This window comes from Lepeophtheirus salmonis, chromosome 3, assembly GCF_016086655.4.
Source record: "Lepeophtheirus salmonis chromosome 3, UVic_Lsal_1.4, whole genome shotgun sequence".
Lineage (NCBI taxonomy): Eukaryota > Metazoa > Arthropoda > Copepoda > Siphonostomatoida > Caligidae > Lepeophtheirus > Lepeophtheirus salmonis.
In genome coordinates, this window is record NC_052133.2 from 44,947,784 (window position 1) to 44,968,037 (window position 20,254).

The window sequence follows — 20,254 nt, forward strand, 5'->3', positions numbered from 1 at the left end:
ACAATCATTTTCTTTACAAAAGGACGTTCATTTTCCCGAAAAAATGTTACTCTTTCTTATTTACATCCAAATAAGCAAAATTTAAAAGTTTCATTGAAAAATCTGGTAATAATGTATTTCAACTAATGTTGTCTGAGTCCCTTTTCAGGACTGCGGTTCAAACTAGTCCTGTTCCATCCAGCCCAGTCTAGTTCAACTTTTCAATCCTTAAAGTAAGTAAAGTCGATCCCTTATGACTAGGGTTGTGTCATTCATTATTTATTCAATCCAGTAAAGTTTTAGGGTAGGCCTTTATGACCGTCAGTCATTCAGACTGTCAGTAATAGAACTGATTAAAAAAGAAAAAAATACAGTTCAGTGAAGTATTCAAAGACCTGAACTTTGTAAGTTTTTGTACTGATATGCCGGAATCAACAAGGTTGGACCAACACTGAATTTAATAAGGAACAAAACAATAATACTTATGACATTCTTCTGGTTTAAAAAAATGTAATATGTTCCTGTTATTTTGTATTTTTATGAAAACTGGAATTTTTATTGGCTAAATAAACCAACCTCATTATAAAAAAAAATTAAGGACTGATAATGTTTAGGAAAATTCTCAAGGACCCATAGGACTTGGATTAGGCCTGTTGTGAACCAAATAAATAAACACTACACTAGCTGTCTTTGGCTTTCCCTTCTCATACAACCCCAAAAAGTTGTGATAAAGTTTATATTTTAGTAATAAATTTAAATATAAATATCCATCGCACCTCCTGAAAGGGATTCAACTCCCCCTTCATTTCCCTTATGCTTTGGATTGTAGTCTACACGTACATGCCTTTCACTTTTTTTAATTCTTGTTATTATTATTATTTGAAACCTATTTTTTTAAGAGTTCCCTTGCGGCATGATAAAGTTATTTATTTTATTTTTTTTTTCTACTGAGTTTTAAAACAATCCTGGTAGTTATAAATATAATTATAAGCATGACTCTTTATGTGGTGTTTTATTATAAAAACAATTTTAAACAAAAACCAAGAAAAAAAGAACATCTTTTTTTTTTTTTCTATTTCATATACAGGACATTGAAGATCAATTGAGAATTTATTCTTAGCAAATGGTCACATTTATAGTATGGTAATTAATTGATTAAATATAATGATAATTTGTGAAGTTGTGAATCTTATGATTTGATTTTACCTCCGTCAGTTTCAATAAACTGTGTGATCATTTGCCTGAATCGGGCTGCAGGCTTGATTACATGACTATCTGAGATAATTCTTCTGTTCTCGTGATGCTGCCCTTTAGTGAGATACAAATACTTTATGAGCGTTAATTGACCGATTCGTGAAGGAGGCCCAAGAATGTTTAATTCTGGATTATTGCTAGTCAAGATCTGTGTTTTTACGAAAAACATATGTACATATACTAAATTATTCAGGTCAAGCTTCTTCTACAACCAGGGTAGCAATTCCAGCCTCAATAATATGTGGTGGTATGATGGAACCATCATACCACAGCTCCAGAAATCATGAATCCGGCAGGACTCTTAGACTTTAAAAGTTGTGGAAATTCTCAGATCACATTAATTAACTTTTGCATTTTGTTGATTATTTTCTTTGTCAACTACAAAAATTTCTCATTGACGTGCACAGTGACTTTTAATCCAAATTATGCTTGAAGTAGTTTAAAAGTTTTGGGCAGAGATCAGCTTTATGACCTTGGTCTTCTCTTTATGCAAATTATGATATTGAAGTGTCCCAAAGAATACAAACATGACATGTACTTTAGAACAAAACCATATTTTTAACATATATGTCTCAATATATAAGCAATTAATTGATATGAATAACATATCATTTCCTTTTAAAGTAAAAAAAAATATAAGCATATAATATTGTTTTTTTTTTTTTCAAATCTGGAAAAATGATAATAATCAGTAGCTAAAAAAATAGTCAAAACTCACTTGTGAGTTTTCGTTATGAATTTTGGCTTTTCATCTTGGCTATCATAAAAAAAAACATGGTTTAACTAAGAAAACCAATATTGAATTTGGTTATAGGATGTTTTGCAACAGGAATTTCGCCCAGAGACTTTTTACCCATATATATATATATACATACTATGGTGAAAAAAAATTATTTGATAATTTAAGGCTTATCATTAGGATTGCCTCTACTTGAACTAATTTATAATACATTTTTGTATTCATTAGAGAAGAAATAAAAACCAAACAAACCGAATCGTGTTTCAACTCCTTCAAAGATGAGGTGGCGTTCGTCTCACTCAAAGTTAATGAAGTTATTACTCATAGGCAAGTCAGAAAATTCCTAAAAGTGGAAGTAGTAGCACTGAGTGCGTTTATTCAAATTTATTTGTTGGTGTTCTTAGTTCCTCTTTTCTCTCAGCTAAAGTGTATTTGTAAAAACACGGTTCGAAGTCATCATTATCATAAACAACATTCATTTAATATGGATGCTATACATCCAAATCAAATTCAAATGCCCTCATTTCGAATGATTCTATTTAAAAAAGAAAATAATTACAAAGGAATTTAAGCGAAGTTAATTTTAATGCCCACAACATAAGCAATGAGCGGCATTTATGTTATAATAAATAAATATCAGTGCAAAAAATCATTGGACAAATATTCCTGTCACCATGGATCACTTTTACGTTATTTGTTACCTTGACATTTAACCTCCACCTATATAAATTTAATGGTCTCTTATTAGGATCATATATAATGTTTGTACCAAGTTTGATCAAAATAGATCTTAAGCTTTTGCCATGAGTCTGGTGACTGATAAACACACAGGGGCAAAAACATAACCTCCGTTCAACTTCGTTGCCGAAGATAATAAACATTGATATTATCCACCTCTTTATTTATAAAGTTCGATCCTTTTATTGGATAGGAAGTTCTAAGTTTATATATATACAGTATATGTATACAAAATTATCTGCATTTTCTCAAAATCATGAATAGTTTTTATTGTATAAAGTTAATAAACATATTATATGGGATATACGAGTATATTTGAGATAAAAAAGAACAAAAGTATGAAGAAAAAACAATATATTTCTTTATAAACTTTCTAGAGAAATAAGTTTGATATTGGAACACGTTTTCTTTGGGGGAAGGGAGAGGATGCCCCTCAAATATACGCACAAAAATAACAAAGCAATATTAACTGAGTTTTGTGAGCAGAAAGGGGGGGAGCCGGGGGAAGGGAAAAGTTTCTAGTTCTTCTTCTTTGCATTGACCAAATTACATACAATCATAAAATATGTTGGTAGTCAACACAAAAACAATATAGAATAAGTTTTTCCAAAATTGAATATGTATTATATTTTTATTCGTCAACAAATTACCATGAATTTTAAATTTATATGATTTCCAATACAAAAAAAAGTTTTTGCGAATGCCCTCCCATGGGTTGTAGTGGTTAAAACCTCATAGCAATTTCATATCTACCATGAGTTGTTGTGGTTAAAACCTCATAGCAATTTCATATTTAATGGTCCATTATTTATCACTATACTTTTTAAAATCTTCGATTTGAAAACTCTGCGTTTAGAAACTTTATGTATGCAGTTTCAAATGTATCATCAATGGATCATTCATGGAACTCTAAATGCCTGAAGTAAAGACGACATATGTATTTGCTTTCCGTAAATAATTCGTATTTTCTTTTATTATACATACATAACACTAAAAATAGGACAAAAATATATTGTATTTATTATTTTAAATTATAAATCTATACATTTGAGCAAAGATTTGTTTTCTATGTGTTTTGTATCACAAACTTTAATTATAATAATTATCTTCAACAATAATTTTATTTTTTTAAATTGTAAATAAAAAAATTTATTACATACCAATTTATAATTTAAAAAACTTAAGGATTGCAGTTCTATAAATCCAGTCTTTATAAAATTTAGAAGTCCTAGTACCAATCCTTATCAGGATATTATAGTAACTACAACTGCTGAAATGATGTATATTCATAACTATGCCTTGTAACTGTTAAACTCCCCATAGGAGACAACATATCAGATGTTTGACATATAAGGTGTATGCCATAACTTATTAATATACATTCTAGATTTAATAATATTTGTAATTTATTTTGATATTATACAATCCTGGGTATGAGGAAAAAACTTATAGGAATGGTAAAAAAGGTCCGACCGATAAAAAAAGATACTGAAATAATGGGTGAGGAGACCTAGCCAATCACTCCTAGGACCGATAGAAAACTACTTACCACAGATATCCATTAAATATGTTTATTTCCAAAGAAGTTCAAACGAACAATTTATGTAAATAAAAATTATGCAACTGTAAGTGCATGAGGTACACATAAGAAATGGAAAAAAAGAAAGGAAAACAAAATGACTTGGATTGACCTCCATGATTTATTAAACGAAAACATGTGAATTTCTTACTTATAACCCTATTCAGTGTATTGACATGTCTCTTGTAAAAAAAAAGTTGGGATATCTAATTTACAAAGTGTTTGTATTTGTTTATGAATATCAGCAAATTTGTTGCGCAAAAATTAAAAATTCCCCAAAAGAATCATTATAATGAATAAGGATTACAATTTCTAAAAAAAAAACAGACATTTCTAAATAGGTATTTATTACCTAGTGGATATTATTATTCACAAAAATAAGTATACAAACTAAATATGTGTCATTATTACACCTTTTGTAAATTTCTGATTAGCTTCATGAATATTAAGTTTATAGTTATACATTATAAAAAGCTGTTCATACTTGAAAAAAAACACATTTGATAGTTATTTGTAATAAATATAGTCATAATAAAGAACGTTAATTGTAATAATTCTTTCCTTAATTATGCACTTTTTATATAATTTTTGAAAGACCTCATTTCAATTCCATTTCATCAGAAACCACCCACCCACATTCTCTAGCAACAACAACAAGAATAAGGATAAATGCATTAAGTCTCTGCATTTATTAATAAATTTAGTTATAACCCTACACATTAATAATATTAATAACGGAGGATATAAATGAAAAAAAAAAAATATTACTGTATATAAAAAAAAAGTCTCATGGCTTCGGGGATTTAATTTCCGGATGAAAACATTGACTAGTTTTCTAATAAAAATAATAATATAAATTCCCCTTATGTATATTTAAAGTTCTTTTTGTTAGTCTTTTTTTTTTTTTTAAAAGGGCTTTCTACTTTTTTGTTAAACATATCTATTCAAGTTTTACTTTGTCATTCGATGATAAATTTTGATATAAATGAATAAAAAATCATGTGTTAAATGAACCGTTGTAAATAAATATATATATATTTGAGAGTAAATAGTCTTTCAAAATTCGTATTAGGGATTTTTTTATGTCTTGGTTATTATTATTAGACAGTCATAAACGTTACGTTGTATCCTTTTTAATAAAGAAATGGTCCTCTCTTTCGTTTCCCCTCCTTTGTATATTTTGATGATGATATGACAGAGAATTTATCATCAAAATTAGATTTGAAAAGTTATTTTGTCAAACGATCCAATTTCTAAAATAAGAGGAAATAATATTAAACTCATAATCTTTTTATTTATTTCTAAAATGATTAAGGAGAAAAATGTATACGGGGGGGAGGAGACCTTAAAGGGCTTTTATTTTACTTTCTTTAATAAATTACTTTTACATTATGTAGTTATGAGAACGATGAAACAGCACATATATTGATTATTGTGCATACAAATGGAGATTCAGTATGATGACTAAATACCTAAAAGTAAAGGATGGAATGCCATTTTTATGTAACAAAAGTCATTTATCGATGTTATTCGTAGTTATAGTTCAACATTCAAAAAAATTAATAAAATTATATACTGCTGCATCTCTACTGCACTCTAATGAAATATAAAAGGTGAAACTTGTTTGCAAATCCAATTGACATCAATGTCAAAAGTGCTTGGATTTTATACTTGATGGACTGTAAGTCCTATGAAGGAAATGACCAATCCTCGAAAGATTTGCCGTCTCTTTTCCAGACCCAAGACGAACTCCATCATTTGTGAACCATCTAAGGACACAAATAGACTGCTACAGATGCTCTTCAAAACCTCTGGCATCCCCTTTCTTCTACATCAGATCGCATCAACGATTAAAAGGACGCTCACAACAATCTTTCTATTTATCTAAAGTGTAAATGCCGTGAGATCCATGCCGATGTAAAAGATGAAAAAAAAAACAAAGACTAGAAGATATTTTTTGTGCTTTTTTGCAAAATTCTTCACAATTCTCTGTACAATATATTTTTTGTCTCCAAATTAACAAACAAAGTAAAGGGTAGGAAAAATGATTAGTTAAATGTCTTTGTATAAAAATTAATGGTGTACTAGTAAACGCATATATTCTACAAAAAAATAGCTCGTTCAAAAAAACATCTCTGGAGTAAAAATTATCTATAGGAAAAAAAAAAAAAAAAGTAACAATATATGCTTTTTGGAAAAATTTATACAACCATAAAATCTTTTTCACATTTGACTATCATATAAAATTGGTGTCACCAAAAATCAATAACAAAAGGAAAAATAGTTAAAAAATACTGTGAAAACTTATGTACATCACAAAAAAAATAAAATAACAAAGACTCCAAAGAGATGCAATTGCTATCTATGTTTCCTTTTAAAGTACCTGCAACGGTAAATAACACTGTCCAACAAAATATAACTTATCTTTGCTTTTTTTTTCCGAAGAACAATTTATAAACAGACTTTTCTAAAAAGATCAATTCAAGACGGAGCTTTATCATTGAATTATTGTGATGGTAATATCTCACATTGACAACAATATAAAGTGTTTTTGAAGGGTTTCTTTTTGTAAAATTAAAGTTCAAACTTTCACCTATCAAATGAGATATATTTACACTTCTTGTTTTTATTTTTTTTAACTATGTGCCTGTATATAAAAAGTACACTTTTCCAACTTTAAATAATGATAACTTGAGTTATTACCAGGACATAGGTATTTTAAAAATAATTTCGAAATGTTTGAACATTAGGCCATGAAATATATTTATAAATTTATCCCTATCTTTAACATAAAGCCCTTAAAAATACTGTAAATACGTTATGTACTCTTCAGTTGCAATCATTATTCAATTTTTCGTACTCCCGCTCGTTTTAGAATCAAGTAGTGCACTTCTGCACTTGTTCATAAGCAAACTCAATTTTTTTACATCAATGTTTTTGCATTAAAATTTTTCTGAACAAAAGAGTTTTTTTAAATCGTAAGTACCTCCATCACTCATAAATTTTGAGTCTCGTTTGATCGATCCCAACTAACTAACATCAAGAATGTGAAAATGAGCTTATTTGAGACACTTTTTTGTCTTTCCTTCACTCCCTCTTCCATTTCCTTTTTCACAAGTCAAATAACTTATCAAAAAGTAATAGACTGGAGAACATATGTTGATATATAATAAATAGTTTATGTTATTACATTCATAGACGTACGCAGACGACAGCACGTATACATATTTAGGTATAAATTAGGTCCATTTTTAAATACAAAAAAAGTATCTTCTTTATTTTTCCTAAAAAAGTACAGACAAAAAAAAAAAATAACTCTGTCATTTGTTGCTAAGTTGAAGTATGTAAGAACCCAATGTTTGCTCATTGTTTCCTCACATAACCCATAATTATCTTTTTACCTATATAACATGCATGAAAAATTAAACAATTTCATAATCACGCTATTCTAATGCATAATAACGATATTTGGTAAAAAAGAAAATAGAAAAAGCAATTTGAATCCATAAACTATAAATATGTAGTTTTACAAATTATGATTTTATACAAGCTGCATCTGGTACCCTTCATAGGGTGAGTATAAATCAATAAATGAATATTCCATGGATGATTGATAAGGGTGTAATTTTTGACTATTTTAATACAAATGAGTAAAATATAAGTATTCTGTGACACATTTCAATTTTTAAATCCCTACAGCTAAGAGTATATCACTCAGAAAATATTTTTATTTTTTTTGTTTTTGATTACCTTCTAGTATTTATGTAATATAAACATAAAAACTTAGTAAATAAAGTCTTGTAGTATGATTGTGATAAGTTCCTCATTCAAGAAGAAATAAACAAGGGTGAAAAAAAAGTAATCATAACAATTTAGATTTTTTATACCAAATGTAGAAAAAAAATTAATCATTTAAATTTGGATTTCCTAAATTAATACAACTATTTCATTCATCAACTTTATAGATTTGAGAATTAAAAAAATAAAAACGATTTGTTTTTTGTTTTTTTAAAGAAAAGGTACAGTTTTTTACTTCTTTCAAAGAGGATAAATGCAAAAATAAATAAAAATAATCAGAGATTGAGAAACAGGTAAGGACGAACAAACAACGATTCCTGGTTGAATCTTATTCATCAAGAGTGTGATGAATGATTATTATTTCTTTAGAAATGTGCCTCCCCGGAGAAGGAGTCCATGATATTTATTAAAATGGACACGCAACTTTGGATTCCAGGTGGAAAAATTCCTTAAAAATACATAATAAAAATATAATTTTAATTGATCAAAGTAAAAATGATAGTATCAATTTGTTTGTTGGTGATTAGATTGACAAATGTTGTAATTTATTAATGCATTTTAAGACTAGTAAATTGTAGCTTGTACAGTTTGTTTATATACATTATAGCATGTACACAATATGTAAAAGGGTTTATCTTTTAGGATCCCCTCTTCCTGAGATTCCACGTGGGTTTTAGACCTACAGTACATTTCACAGCTATCCTGCATTTAATGATGAAACTTTTAGATTTTAATATTGTTCCATATTAGCACAAAAGTTATGTATTCTTGAAGTAAAATGAGGCGTGATATCGTATCATAGTACTTTTTTAATCCAAAGCCCCTTATGATATAGTCCAAGTACATAACTTATCTTCAAAAATGAAACAATATTAATAAATTCAGTAAAACCTTCAGAATGAAATAATTATTTATGCAAGATTTACGAGGATTTCCATCACTACATATAAGCACCCACCAATCATGAGTTTTACTATAAGTCATTTATTAGCACATGCTCTTTATACTTAGACGTTCCCACTTCAAGAATTACCCAGTACAACATTAAAATCTTAACCATCAATACTTTTAACATTAACAAAACATACTTCCATAGCTAATATACATGTACAAAAAATATTTGGAGACCATCGGTATCGCTATATTGTCTCTTCTAATCTTTGATGTAGCCTCCTTTGACGTCAACGGGGGCTTTAAGACGCCTCCTAAATGCTTGGCACGTCTTTTTTATGTATTGGCCTAGTGTTGGTTTATAGTGCCCATTATGGGCATTATGTATTCGTGCCTAATGAAACAGGCCCTGGACTCCACACACCAAAGAAGGCGTAGTCCAAAGGGTTTGTGTTGAGTGAATACAGTAACCATATGTCTTTTGGCTGGAAATTGAAGTTGTTGCTCGACCTTCTTTGAGCAACTTTGGCAGTGTGGAGCAGGAGCGCTGTCTTGTTTTAGGACCACATTATTATCTTGGGAGTTACACCAAACTTACAGGAGGAGGTGCGCCTCCAGATTATATTTCCTGCATTAAGAAGTGCGGATCTTCATGCGGTGTCATGTTGAGACGCCATTTTCTGGATCACTTTTAAAAAGATAAAAAAATGAATATTCTACAAAGTTGTATGAAATGTTCCTTGTCTCTAACTTATTTTTAAGTCTGTTTCTTAAAAAATCACAGGAACCTCTTACTTTATCCTTTACAACGTGTTCAAATTTCAACGTTGCACTTGTTAAAGAATAAAGATAAAGAAGTCTCATAATTTTTTTATAGAAATAAATACATGGATTTTAATAATGAATGCAAGTTGACTTTTAGCCTACGGGTAAGATTGTGTATTTCACAATTATGCAACATCCCATTCCACAGATAATAAGTTTGTTAATCACTTAACATTTAAATATTCACGTATGAGTTCGGATTGGTATATTAAATATGAAAAAAGGAGGATCTGTATGGTTTAGAAAGCAATCTTTGCACTATTAGTGACAAACAAAATTATATGATAATTAAGAATTGGACACCATTAAAATGTGATATTTCTTCTTGAAATATGAAAATAATCATTCAAATTTCCCAGAATTTATTAATAACAACCGAAATACCAATAATTCCTAGGATCCTGTTTAAAAAAAATAAATATTAAAAGGATCCTAAAATCGTATACATATACTTAATAAGAAAATACCAAAAGTAACATAAAAAAAATACCAGAGTTTGCCGCATTCATTATTGTTATTTTATATTTTTTCGTTAACTGAGTAAAATATTATCTACTCTCTTTACTTATAACAAATGTGAATCACTGAGGCAGTGCAGAATGGAAAAAAGAGATTGGCAAATGAATTAATAAATAAATCATTAATTTTGTTTTTACATATTTCCTTTAGTTTTATAAGAAATTGCAGTATTTACGTTGAGTAAGTTTGATAAGGGCTGTAAAAATAAATTTCTATCTTAATTAGTTCTTTCTAAATCTTTCTACTTTTTTTAGTTTTATATAGGGTAAGTATTAGTGTTGTGTCAGTCCTTATTTAGAACTGAAGACTGCAGTCCAGTTCAGTATCGGTCTGGTCAGGTTCAGTCCTGCATATCAGTTCTAAACACTTACAAAGTTTTGTCCTTGATGACGTCACTCAACTTTATTTTTTCATTGTTTTGTCAGTTCTAGTACTGACAATCCAAAAGAATGACTAATCAAAACATGGACATTTTAGGATGTTGAATTATTAATGTATTACGGATCGCCGAAATTCATTCTCACAAATCCCTTCCATGTTCATAAGTGAGTCTTAAACTTTGATAAAATTGTATCCACTGATAACAAAAGAATAAATAATTGACTATGATGTTTGCTACGGCAACAACAACGAAAAACTTATGACAAATAAAAAAATTGTTGTTTTTGCAAAAAGTTACTTTTACCCCTAAAAATCAGTTTTTATCCAATATCTAAAAGAACAGTTGCCGCATATGAATTATTGATTTTTTTGCAACAATTTGCATTACATCGCTGAATTGTATTGTTTTGTACGTGTAGTACCTGTACATATATGTTCTTCAGAATTGCGTGACTCTCTTCTAATTTAAGAAATAATCATGGATTAGGATAACTTTATACACTATTTTTAAATAGTCTTGAGATTGTCAAAACGACCATCATGGTCGTTCTAGTATTAGAAAATGAATTATAATTTAATATAACTTTATACAAAGGAGAGAAGTATGATTAGAGATGTAGAACATATATTCAAGAAAACAGCAGCAGCTGGCCATCTGGACAGTTTTTTTATAAAAATTCTATAGTACTTATAATTCTTATTAAATTCTGTAAGAGTCAATATCAAAGTATAAAGTAATAACTTCTGCATATGCTCTTGATAGAGGGAGAGTAATAATGATATTTTTTTAAGCAATAATGTGTGAAATATCTTTGTTTTTTTACTAGAAGTAGAATTGAGGATTGACATCGATGTATGTCAGTTTATATGTCCATTCAATACATGGCCAACTTTTTTTTCTTTACTCATATCGATTATGCAAATTTTGATCAGTTAAGAGTCATTTTACAATTTTCTTATGAGCAATGTTGTAAAACACATAATTAGTCGGCGATGGCTCAAAAAACATTCACCTGTTGCCATAATGAGCACACTGTACGAAAAGAGGATTGAGATCTGCGCAGAATCAAAGACATCAAGGAGCAGACTGGGGCTTTGAGGATGACCATTTCTTCCATGCATGGTGATTGGTGGTAACAAGGACAATGTTTTTTTTTTAGCAATGGACCGCTATTTATGTGTTCTAATACATTGCTTTTATAAGAAATTGTAATAAAAATGACTTCCAATCTCTAAAATTTTTGCATAAAGAGATGAGTAAATAATAATTGTTGGCCCAGTATTAGGAGTGGGATTAATGTATTTTTTTTTCATCCTCTCACAGCCTCTTGCAGCTGATTTAATGGCACATTATGACTGTTCAGCTAAACTACAGAACATTCTTCAAATTGTCAGGATTACAGAGTGAATTTTAGGGTTGTTATAATTTTACAAACCGGCAAGATATGTTTTACAACACTGAGTGATCAACTACATTTGGTTTGAGGAAAATATAATTCGATGATTATGTAAAATGAATTTCAATAGAGTACTATATCATATTTAAAATTCTACTGAGAACATAAGACCCATTTTAAATTGAACTTCCCCTATGCGTTCAAGCTAGAAATAATTTTTACATATGGATTAGAACACATTTTTTTATTTCCTCAGTCAAATTATATCTGTAATGTTTCTTTACAAATAAGTCATCATTTACTAAAAGAAAAAAAGTAATATAGTATTACAATACAATTTCTTTAGTCCTTCGAATGTGAATAATTTAATTTATATATTTGATGGATTTAACCCTTTACCGGCTGGATGTACTTCAAAGTTTTTTTTTAAATAAATAGGTGTAGTCTTAATTACCAAGTCTGTATCTTCTATCTAATTGTGATATAAGCTAATTTATGAACAATATAAGGAAATTGTTTATATATTCATGTAAAGAATATGTTTTTGATGTAAATTATATATATTTTTCTATATTTAGAATATTTTTATTATTTTTTATGTATTTCAAGTCTTATTATTTATAGTTATTCGCCGATTGTACTTTCAACGGCATTACGCATAGATAAAAATATTTAATTTCTTTTTAGACAATGTGAACATGTGGATCTCAAAGTCTTGATAAAATATTTTCCTCATAAAAAAAATAATTATTGATGTTTTTTTCATTGATATTGTATCCTGATGCCTTTAAAAGTTTATACAAATAAGAGTGTATCTTTTTAATTCATCAAATAAAATTCTGGAGGTAAAGGGTTATTATGGACATGTCAAAATAATTGAATCCATTTAAGTTTATTTTAAGTTTAAAACAAAATAAACCTTTGAAAAAAAAAAAAAATTTAGGACCCATTTTGTATTAAATATATGGCCGAAAATGTATATAATTAAATGAACCAAATTTTTGCAAAACTCAGCTATATTTTTTTAAATAAGGACTTTTTCTTTATAAGATATGTTGGACTCTACCGGCCTTCCAGGGATATTTGGACCTACAAGATGATTCATCAGATACATAAATACTAACCTATTCTTTTCTAAATTTTTTAGTTCATTCAAAATATATTAAGAACGTAAAAACACAATTAAGATTGTTATTTTAAGGATTCAATTCAAAAAATTCAGAAATTTTATTTGATCAGGTTAACAAATGAGAATTAATTTACCAAATTTAAGACCGATCAATTTACTTGTTTGGTAATTTACTCCAAATAACGAAACTTTGATACGTTTTTATTTAATATAGAGATTATGAGGTGTTAAAGAAGAATCTACGTTAATTAAACACACCAAAAAGATTATGAAGAGTAAACATTAGTCTAATGGACCCAGTTGGTTTTATACGTTTAGTAAATTAGCTGGTTTTATAAGGTTTAAATATACCTAATAAAAAATAATGTTGCAGATTGATTAAATTTGTCAGTTAATTTTTTCAAACAACTCAGAAATAAATAATAGATACATATAAATATGGAAATACATAAATATAGCTTTGCAAAAATTCTTAAAAATTTGACAATGGTTTTCAAAAAACATACTTTTTCATTCATTTTTTAATTAACCTTATGTATTATAAATTTTTAGAAGAATCTGTAGAATTGCATCGAATAACGAGATAATGGCTGATAACAAAATGCATAGGAAAATGAAATTCGCACAATACATTAACTTGATCATATTTTTGCAAAGCAAAACAAATTGTTTTTTTTTTGTTGTTCTTTTTTGCAAAATATGAACAAAGTATATTCTTTGTAGGGTAATTGTGACGAAAAAAACCATACCATTCATTATCGAATATTGTATTGATTGTTCTATTTCTTAGACATTTATTTTTGTTTATAAAAAAGGCACCTAAAATATAAATAAAAGTTTCGTATAACTATATTACTGATAATGAGACAGATAATTTCTTTCTGTTTAGAACCTTTTACAAAAACTGAATCAAATTTCCTTAGAACATGAAATTTAAACAGTCTTGGAAAAAAAAGTACAAAAAAAGAGCAATATTTTTTAAAGACTTTTGACTAATCAACAACATACGTTCAAAAGAAATGTTTTAATAAGAGAATACTAGTAAACTACGAGATGTAACAAAATTTCAAAATCTTTAATTGCCCTTCAGGTTGGGATTTTTTATATTTTGGTAGCCCGAATTGAAATGAAATTGTCATTTTTATAATTTTTGTGTTTTAATAGAAGTGAAAACACATCTAACCCATTCTATGATTTTCTTGTGATATAAACTTTCGTTTGAGCTTGGATTTTCCACATTTTATAACTTTTTCAGGCATAAGAATAATTTAAAATCCTAATAAATTTTACCACAATAGTTAGCATTATTCTGCAGACAAGTCATGTCGGACGTAAAACAGGCCCTTTCAAGCCTTTCCTGGCTAACAATATTTTAAAAACAATTTATTTTTCTTTGTTTCCTTTTTTTTAATTGCATCAAATAAAAAGTCGGAGGAAATATCGTAATTGTTAAGAATTTTCTTAGATACCGATACAAAGTAGTTATTAAATATTGTGCCTGATATATCGATTTTCCCATTCAGATCCGATATATCAGCCCAATTCTAATTATAGCCCTATATATAATTTGTTAGATGGTATTCTTCAATGGAGTTTGTTTAGTATAATACGACAGACGGGGGTATTTTATAAAATATTCGTCTTATAGACAATGGTCCAGAGAATTAGTTTCCATTCTCATTGAGAGAGAGAGAAAGATTGGAATGATGTATGAGAATTGATTTGGAAAGTAGCCATATTGTTTATTAAGCATATACATACACAAATGGAGAGAACAGGAAATACTCTACATACATACAGGGTGACCATTTGAAATTTATCCATAGGGTTTTCGATATACTGAAAAATATTTTTGATAGATACTTTGACTTTTTGACTGTTTTTTTTAGAAATCGAGAAGTCAACACTCTATATGAAAATAGAAACATTGGTTTTCCTCTCCATTTGGTCTATTTTGCAAATGCAATTTGAGTTGTGAGCCTCAAGACAATACAAAACCTCCGTGATCAACTCTTGGAGGTAAATTAAAGATACATTGGTGGTTTAATGTGGAAAAAAAAGTTTGAATCTCTATAATGGGATGATTTGGATGAGGCCAAAAGTAAACTTAATTTTCTAAATTTATGGTCCGTCAAGACAACAGCTAATTTTTTTTTAAAATTGAGTGTGGATTACATTCGTATTCCTCGACCAATGATTTTAAATTCCTATCAAAATTATTAGTAGGAGGTTCAAATTTTTAAATACCACTCTTTCTGATTATATGTTAACAGTTTTTTAACAAAATTTACATATTTTTAGATTGAATACTTACATCCTAATCAAATTAGCTTTTCTTTCAAAAATCTAAAGAGGAAAATGTCTATGCATAACCCTGTACACTGAACAGAAACATTTTTATTAGCTTATGTCAAAGAAGACAGTATCATTATTATTGATGTGTGTGTTTATTTTTTTATTCTTACCTAATTCTATTAATCCTATCAATAATAGAAGCAATCCCGACTCGGAGTTCCTCCACAACATATCTGAAAACATAAAAAATAAAATACAATCGTTTTATAATATTGTATAAAAGCAATATTTTAGCAATCCTGTAAAAAAACATATTCAGATACAGCAAAAAAAATTTATTTACATATATATTAGGGTGTTTTTTTTTCAACTTTTTTCGAATATCCATCATGACCAGTGTAAATAAATAACCAATTTAAAGTTTCCTTTTTCTACAAAGTCATTTATAGATGGTATACCTATGTCAGAGTTTGAATTCTTAATTTACCTTATAAAGCTTTAATTTTTGATATACATTTCTTTAACGATTTAAAGATATTAATTAATAAAGCATTTTTCTTAAAAATATCTCTGATGCAAAAATAGAAAAGCTAAACATACGGAACTTTACATGATTTGCGTATAGCGTGCATTTTTGTTTATTTATATTTCATAATTAATAAAAATTTAAACGATATTTTTCTTTAAATTATTATGATAGACATTTAAAAAAATATTGTTTAAGTAATTGTTTAGAGTCTTGGAGAAAAAGTTTAAAAACTTATGAAAATTTTGATGATATATGTATGGTGCCCATGGCTTTATACATTATAGATAAAAGATGAAAACTTATATTTTCAAAAATTCTAAAAATAAATTTTGAGAATACTTAAGAAATAACGAGCTTAAATGTTGATCTTTTCTTTTTATAATGGTATACAAAAATGTTGTTCTTCACCCAGAACATCAAAAACTTTCTTAAGTAATTCTCCTTTTTGTTTCTAAGAGGAACCTTAAACAATAAATTTTACATATTCTTTAGTAATTAGAGTAACAACTTTGAAAATAATTTTAAGCAAAATGTAGAACAATTATAGTACTTTGTCCACAAAGTTTAACGGAGGTTTAAGTTATCTTGATCAAACTTGGTACGAAGATACAATATGGTCACAGTAAGTGGTTATAAAGCCTTGAGATGTCATGTTCGAGGTAACAAAAAACCTATAAAATGTATGATTGACCATAACTTTTGAACAAATTGAGATACAAAACTTAATTTCATTTTAGGCAGAAGTCTTGCGTTCTACCAGGTACACATTTTAATTTGTAATTGTCTTTTTTTTTTTGCTACCTAAATATTTTAATTTGTTTTCAATTTTGATACAGATTGATAATCTAAAGATACAATTCTTTAAAAATGCCCGTTTGCATTGAGTATTTTCTGACTATAGGCATCAACTTTTCCATACTAGCCGTAATCCAAATATGAAATAAAGTTTAAAATTAAACCACCCTAACGTAAATAAGTAGAAAAAGTGAAAGCTTTATGCGACAAAAAAATATATAAATGTATATTCCATACACATTGGTATTCAATAGTTAAATTGAATCTCTATGGTTCAGAGAAGGAGTTGGTATTTTTGTATCTTTTTTTTTTTTCAATTTCCGACTCTCATTACCTCCCTTCCCCCCTTTTGCTCTATCTTGCATCATACACGTATATGATCATACATTTATTCACTTACTCAATTTGTTGTGACATCATCAAATTCCAATTTATATAGAAGGGTGGTCTTTTGGATCTAACAAAAGTTAAAGATATTTTTTAAACTAAACTACGCAAATAGAGCGTGCACTATTTTCACAAAAACACACCTATTAAATTATTCAAACGAGAGTTACATACCAATTGGGTGTCCAAAAAGGATTAAACTTTGGTAAGTAACTCTCAACAGATGCTTGCTAATTGTCACAATCTTTTATTTACGATGGGTGTCATCTTTAGGTTGAGGTCAGAATTTTTTCAAACAACACTCCTACATATACATTCTCCATGCCATACAAATGACTGTTCCATTTTTCATTGTATATAGATATATATATATTTTGTGGGAAAACTCAAAAACTGCCTTTGTTAACCCACCATTATTAAATAATATCTTTATAATGCGGTAGTGAACTAAATAAAAAGGAGAATCCCCCAAAAATATACTTATTCCATAACAGTTAAAAGATTCAAAAAATTACGTCATTTACTTTTTTTAAACTATTCTATTTGTAAATATCAATTAAAATACTCAAAATGCTTATATCAATATAAAATGTTAAAAAAATCAATCCTTATTTTAAAATAAGCTGAACAACATGAGTTTGAAGGTTTTACAAATATAAATTGTAATTTGGTCTGTCAAATACCAATATTTTGTATAAAATAATAATAACTAAATGCAAATTTAGATACGCAAATTAGTACCTATTAGTATTTGATGAGGTTGTATGTATTATATAAAGTAAAAGCTTAAATTTTTATAATAATTTTGTAGCTAATGTTGAATACCGAGTCCTCTGATTGAAAAAAAAAAAAAAAACTCTAAGAAAACGAAAGGATAGACGAAGGATAGTCTGTTATGTAAAACAATTAATATAAATAACTAACTTCCATAAAAAATAATATACGAATCAATCCTATATGGCACTATCAAGATAAAAAAGATTTTAAATAATCACAATCAACGGTTCCGTTACCTACTAAAAAGTATTTAGCGTCTTTTGTAGTTTCAAAAAATTATTAAGAATTTTTTTAAATATTGAGGTGTATAATACCCCAGTTCACTAACAAAGAGTCAAATTTTATACCACTTGAGGTCATTTTTGGATTTCTATATGCCATTGTAATTTGAAAAACAAAGGGATTTTACTAAGGTTTTTTTTACAGTTTTTAATATTTTTTTTTTTGAGTCAACAATTGTCACATGTTGAGATTTTAGGATTTGATTCTTTGAAAAAAAATATAACATGCATTATTTTAGATATTTATAGTAGATCTCTTTGATTTGCAGATTCCCTATTTTATCTAAGCCAATGGACCTTTTTAACACTTGTTAAAGTGATGGTAACTGAGTCAGAAGAAGAAAAAGTTATCCGAACTTCATAGAGCACATCTTTCTGTTAGAGCTCTTAAACGATAAAAAATATAGATTCAAAATATTTTTTAATACTAGCAAAAATTTTATAAAATATATTAAATGTAATTTTTGATTTATAGTTTCATAATAGAGACGATACAATATGTTCTAAAATAACTAATTTTGACATAAAAATCTTATTTTTACTTACTAAACTGACCTGTATCACGCCAAAAATAATCTGAGAGGCCTCAAAATTGGACAAAGTCAGTTATTTTATTTTACCATTAGAAAAGGTTTTTGTAGAAAGAGAAAAAAATATTATTAACTAAAATCCAAGGCAGTCTATTATAGAATGTATGTACATCTAAAATATGTGATGACTGTAATAGCTCTTTTAAATACGTACAAGCCTCTAAAAAAATAAATTATGATTTTTTGTTGATAAATGGTAATAAAGAAATAGCTCTTTTAAATACGTACAAGCCTCTAAAAAAATAAATTATTATTTTTTGTTGATAAATGGTAATAAAGAAATCTTTGGCAGTCTCTGGTAAAGCCTCGTCTCTTTTACTCATATTTTTTTATTCATATTTTTTTTGAAATATATATTTTAACGAGGTTACGTTTCTTGCCAACAAAAAAAACCCCAAAAAGTAGGCAGTTTTTGTTAATGATTACAGAGGGTGGGTATTAAATTTATCATACAAAAAAGGACATTAAATACTTTAGATAATAAAAAGAAAATCAAATCTTTATTATGTAAAACAAAAATATTAGTGAAAAAAAGATTATTTATAGAATTTAAGTCTGATATTTGAATAGCCAATGCCACTATATATAAGCCACTATCTGTAAAAAAATAAGTTCAAAGATAATTATTATACATCGGAATAGTCCTTGCCAATGACCTTGTTTATTTCATTCTCCCGCTCATTCCTTGTCACATCTGATTGCAGCTGATCTCTTCCAAAACATTCTTCAAATATTTTTTATCAATGCTGTTATTAATTTTAGTATCTATTTTGAAATTTCAAACGAATCAGGGAGCAAAGTGTTTATTGTGATCTTCACTTATGTTAATCGTCAGCATTTTGGGCATGCTGGTTAAATAAAATGAAAATTTAATATGGCAATCTTAACAATTAGAAGAATGTTTTGGCGGAGTGCAGCTTACCTATCACAAGTTTATGAATACGCACAAATTTCAATCCGGAAGCTCACACTTTAGAAATTAAATAATAATGGCAACTTTTGATCAAAAGAAAGTCTCATTTTCAGTTTGCCAACTTAAAAAAACGGGCAACCTAAAAAGTGCACCCTATTTTTATTACTTGTGATCTCTGACAGTTGATATGTCGTCTTTTAAAGTTATCTTATTTATTATAAAATTCTTGAAATTAAACATAATTACTCATTGTCTACTAGGCCACTCGCTCAAGTTTTCTAAATCCCCTCAATCTTATATGAGTTCAAATACATATTTTTTTAGTGTAACATCGAGTGTGCCGTATATTAAAAAATCAAAAGGAGTATACGTAATCATATGTAAGTCTTTATTTATTCGGTCCTGTCCAGTCTTAGGGCTTGTCCTATAATTCCTTAGGAATGATCATTCGGACTGTC

General features: G+C 28.0%; 1 protein-coding gene across 1 annotated transcript in view; it reads right to left on the minus strand.

Annotated features, from left to right (window-relative positions):
• LOC121115204 (uncharacterized) overlaps positions 1–20,254 on the minus strand; it is a 263,751-nt gene that overhangs the window by 202,862 nt on the left and 40,635 nt on the right. Inside the window, exon 2 of the mRNA XM_040709395.2 lies at positions 15,695–15,757. Coding sequence (XP_040565329.1) covers positions 15,695–15,755 — 61 coding nt within the window. The 5' untranslated portion in view covers positions 15,756–15,757. The remainder of the gene's footprint in view (positions 1–15,694; positions 15,758–20,254) is intronic.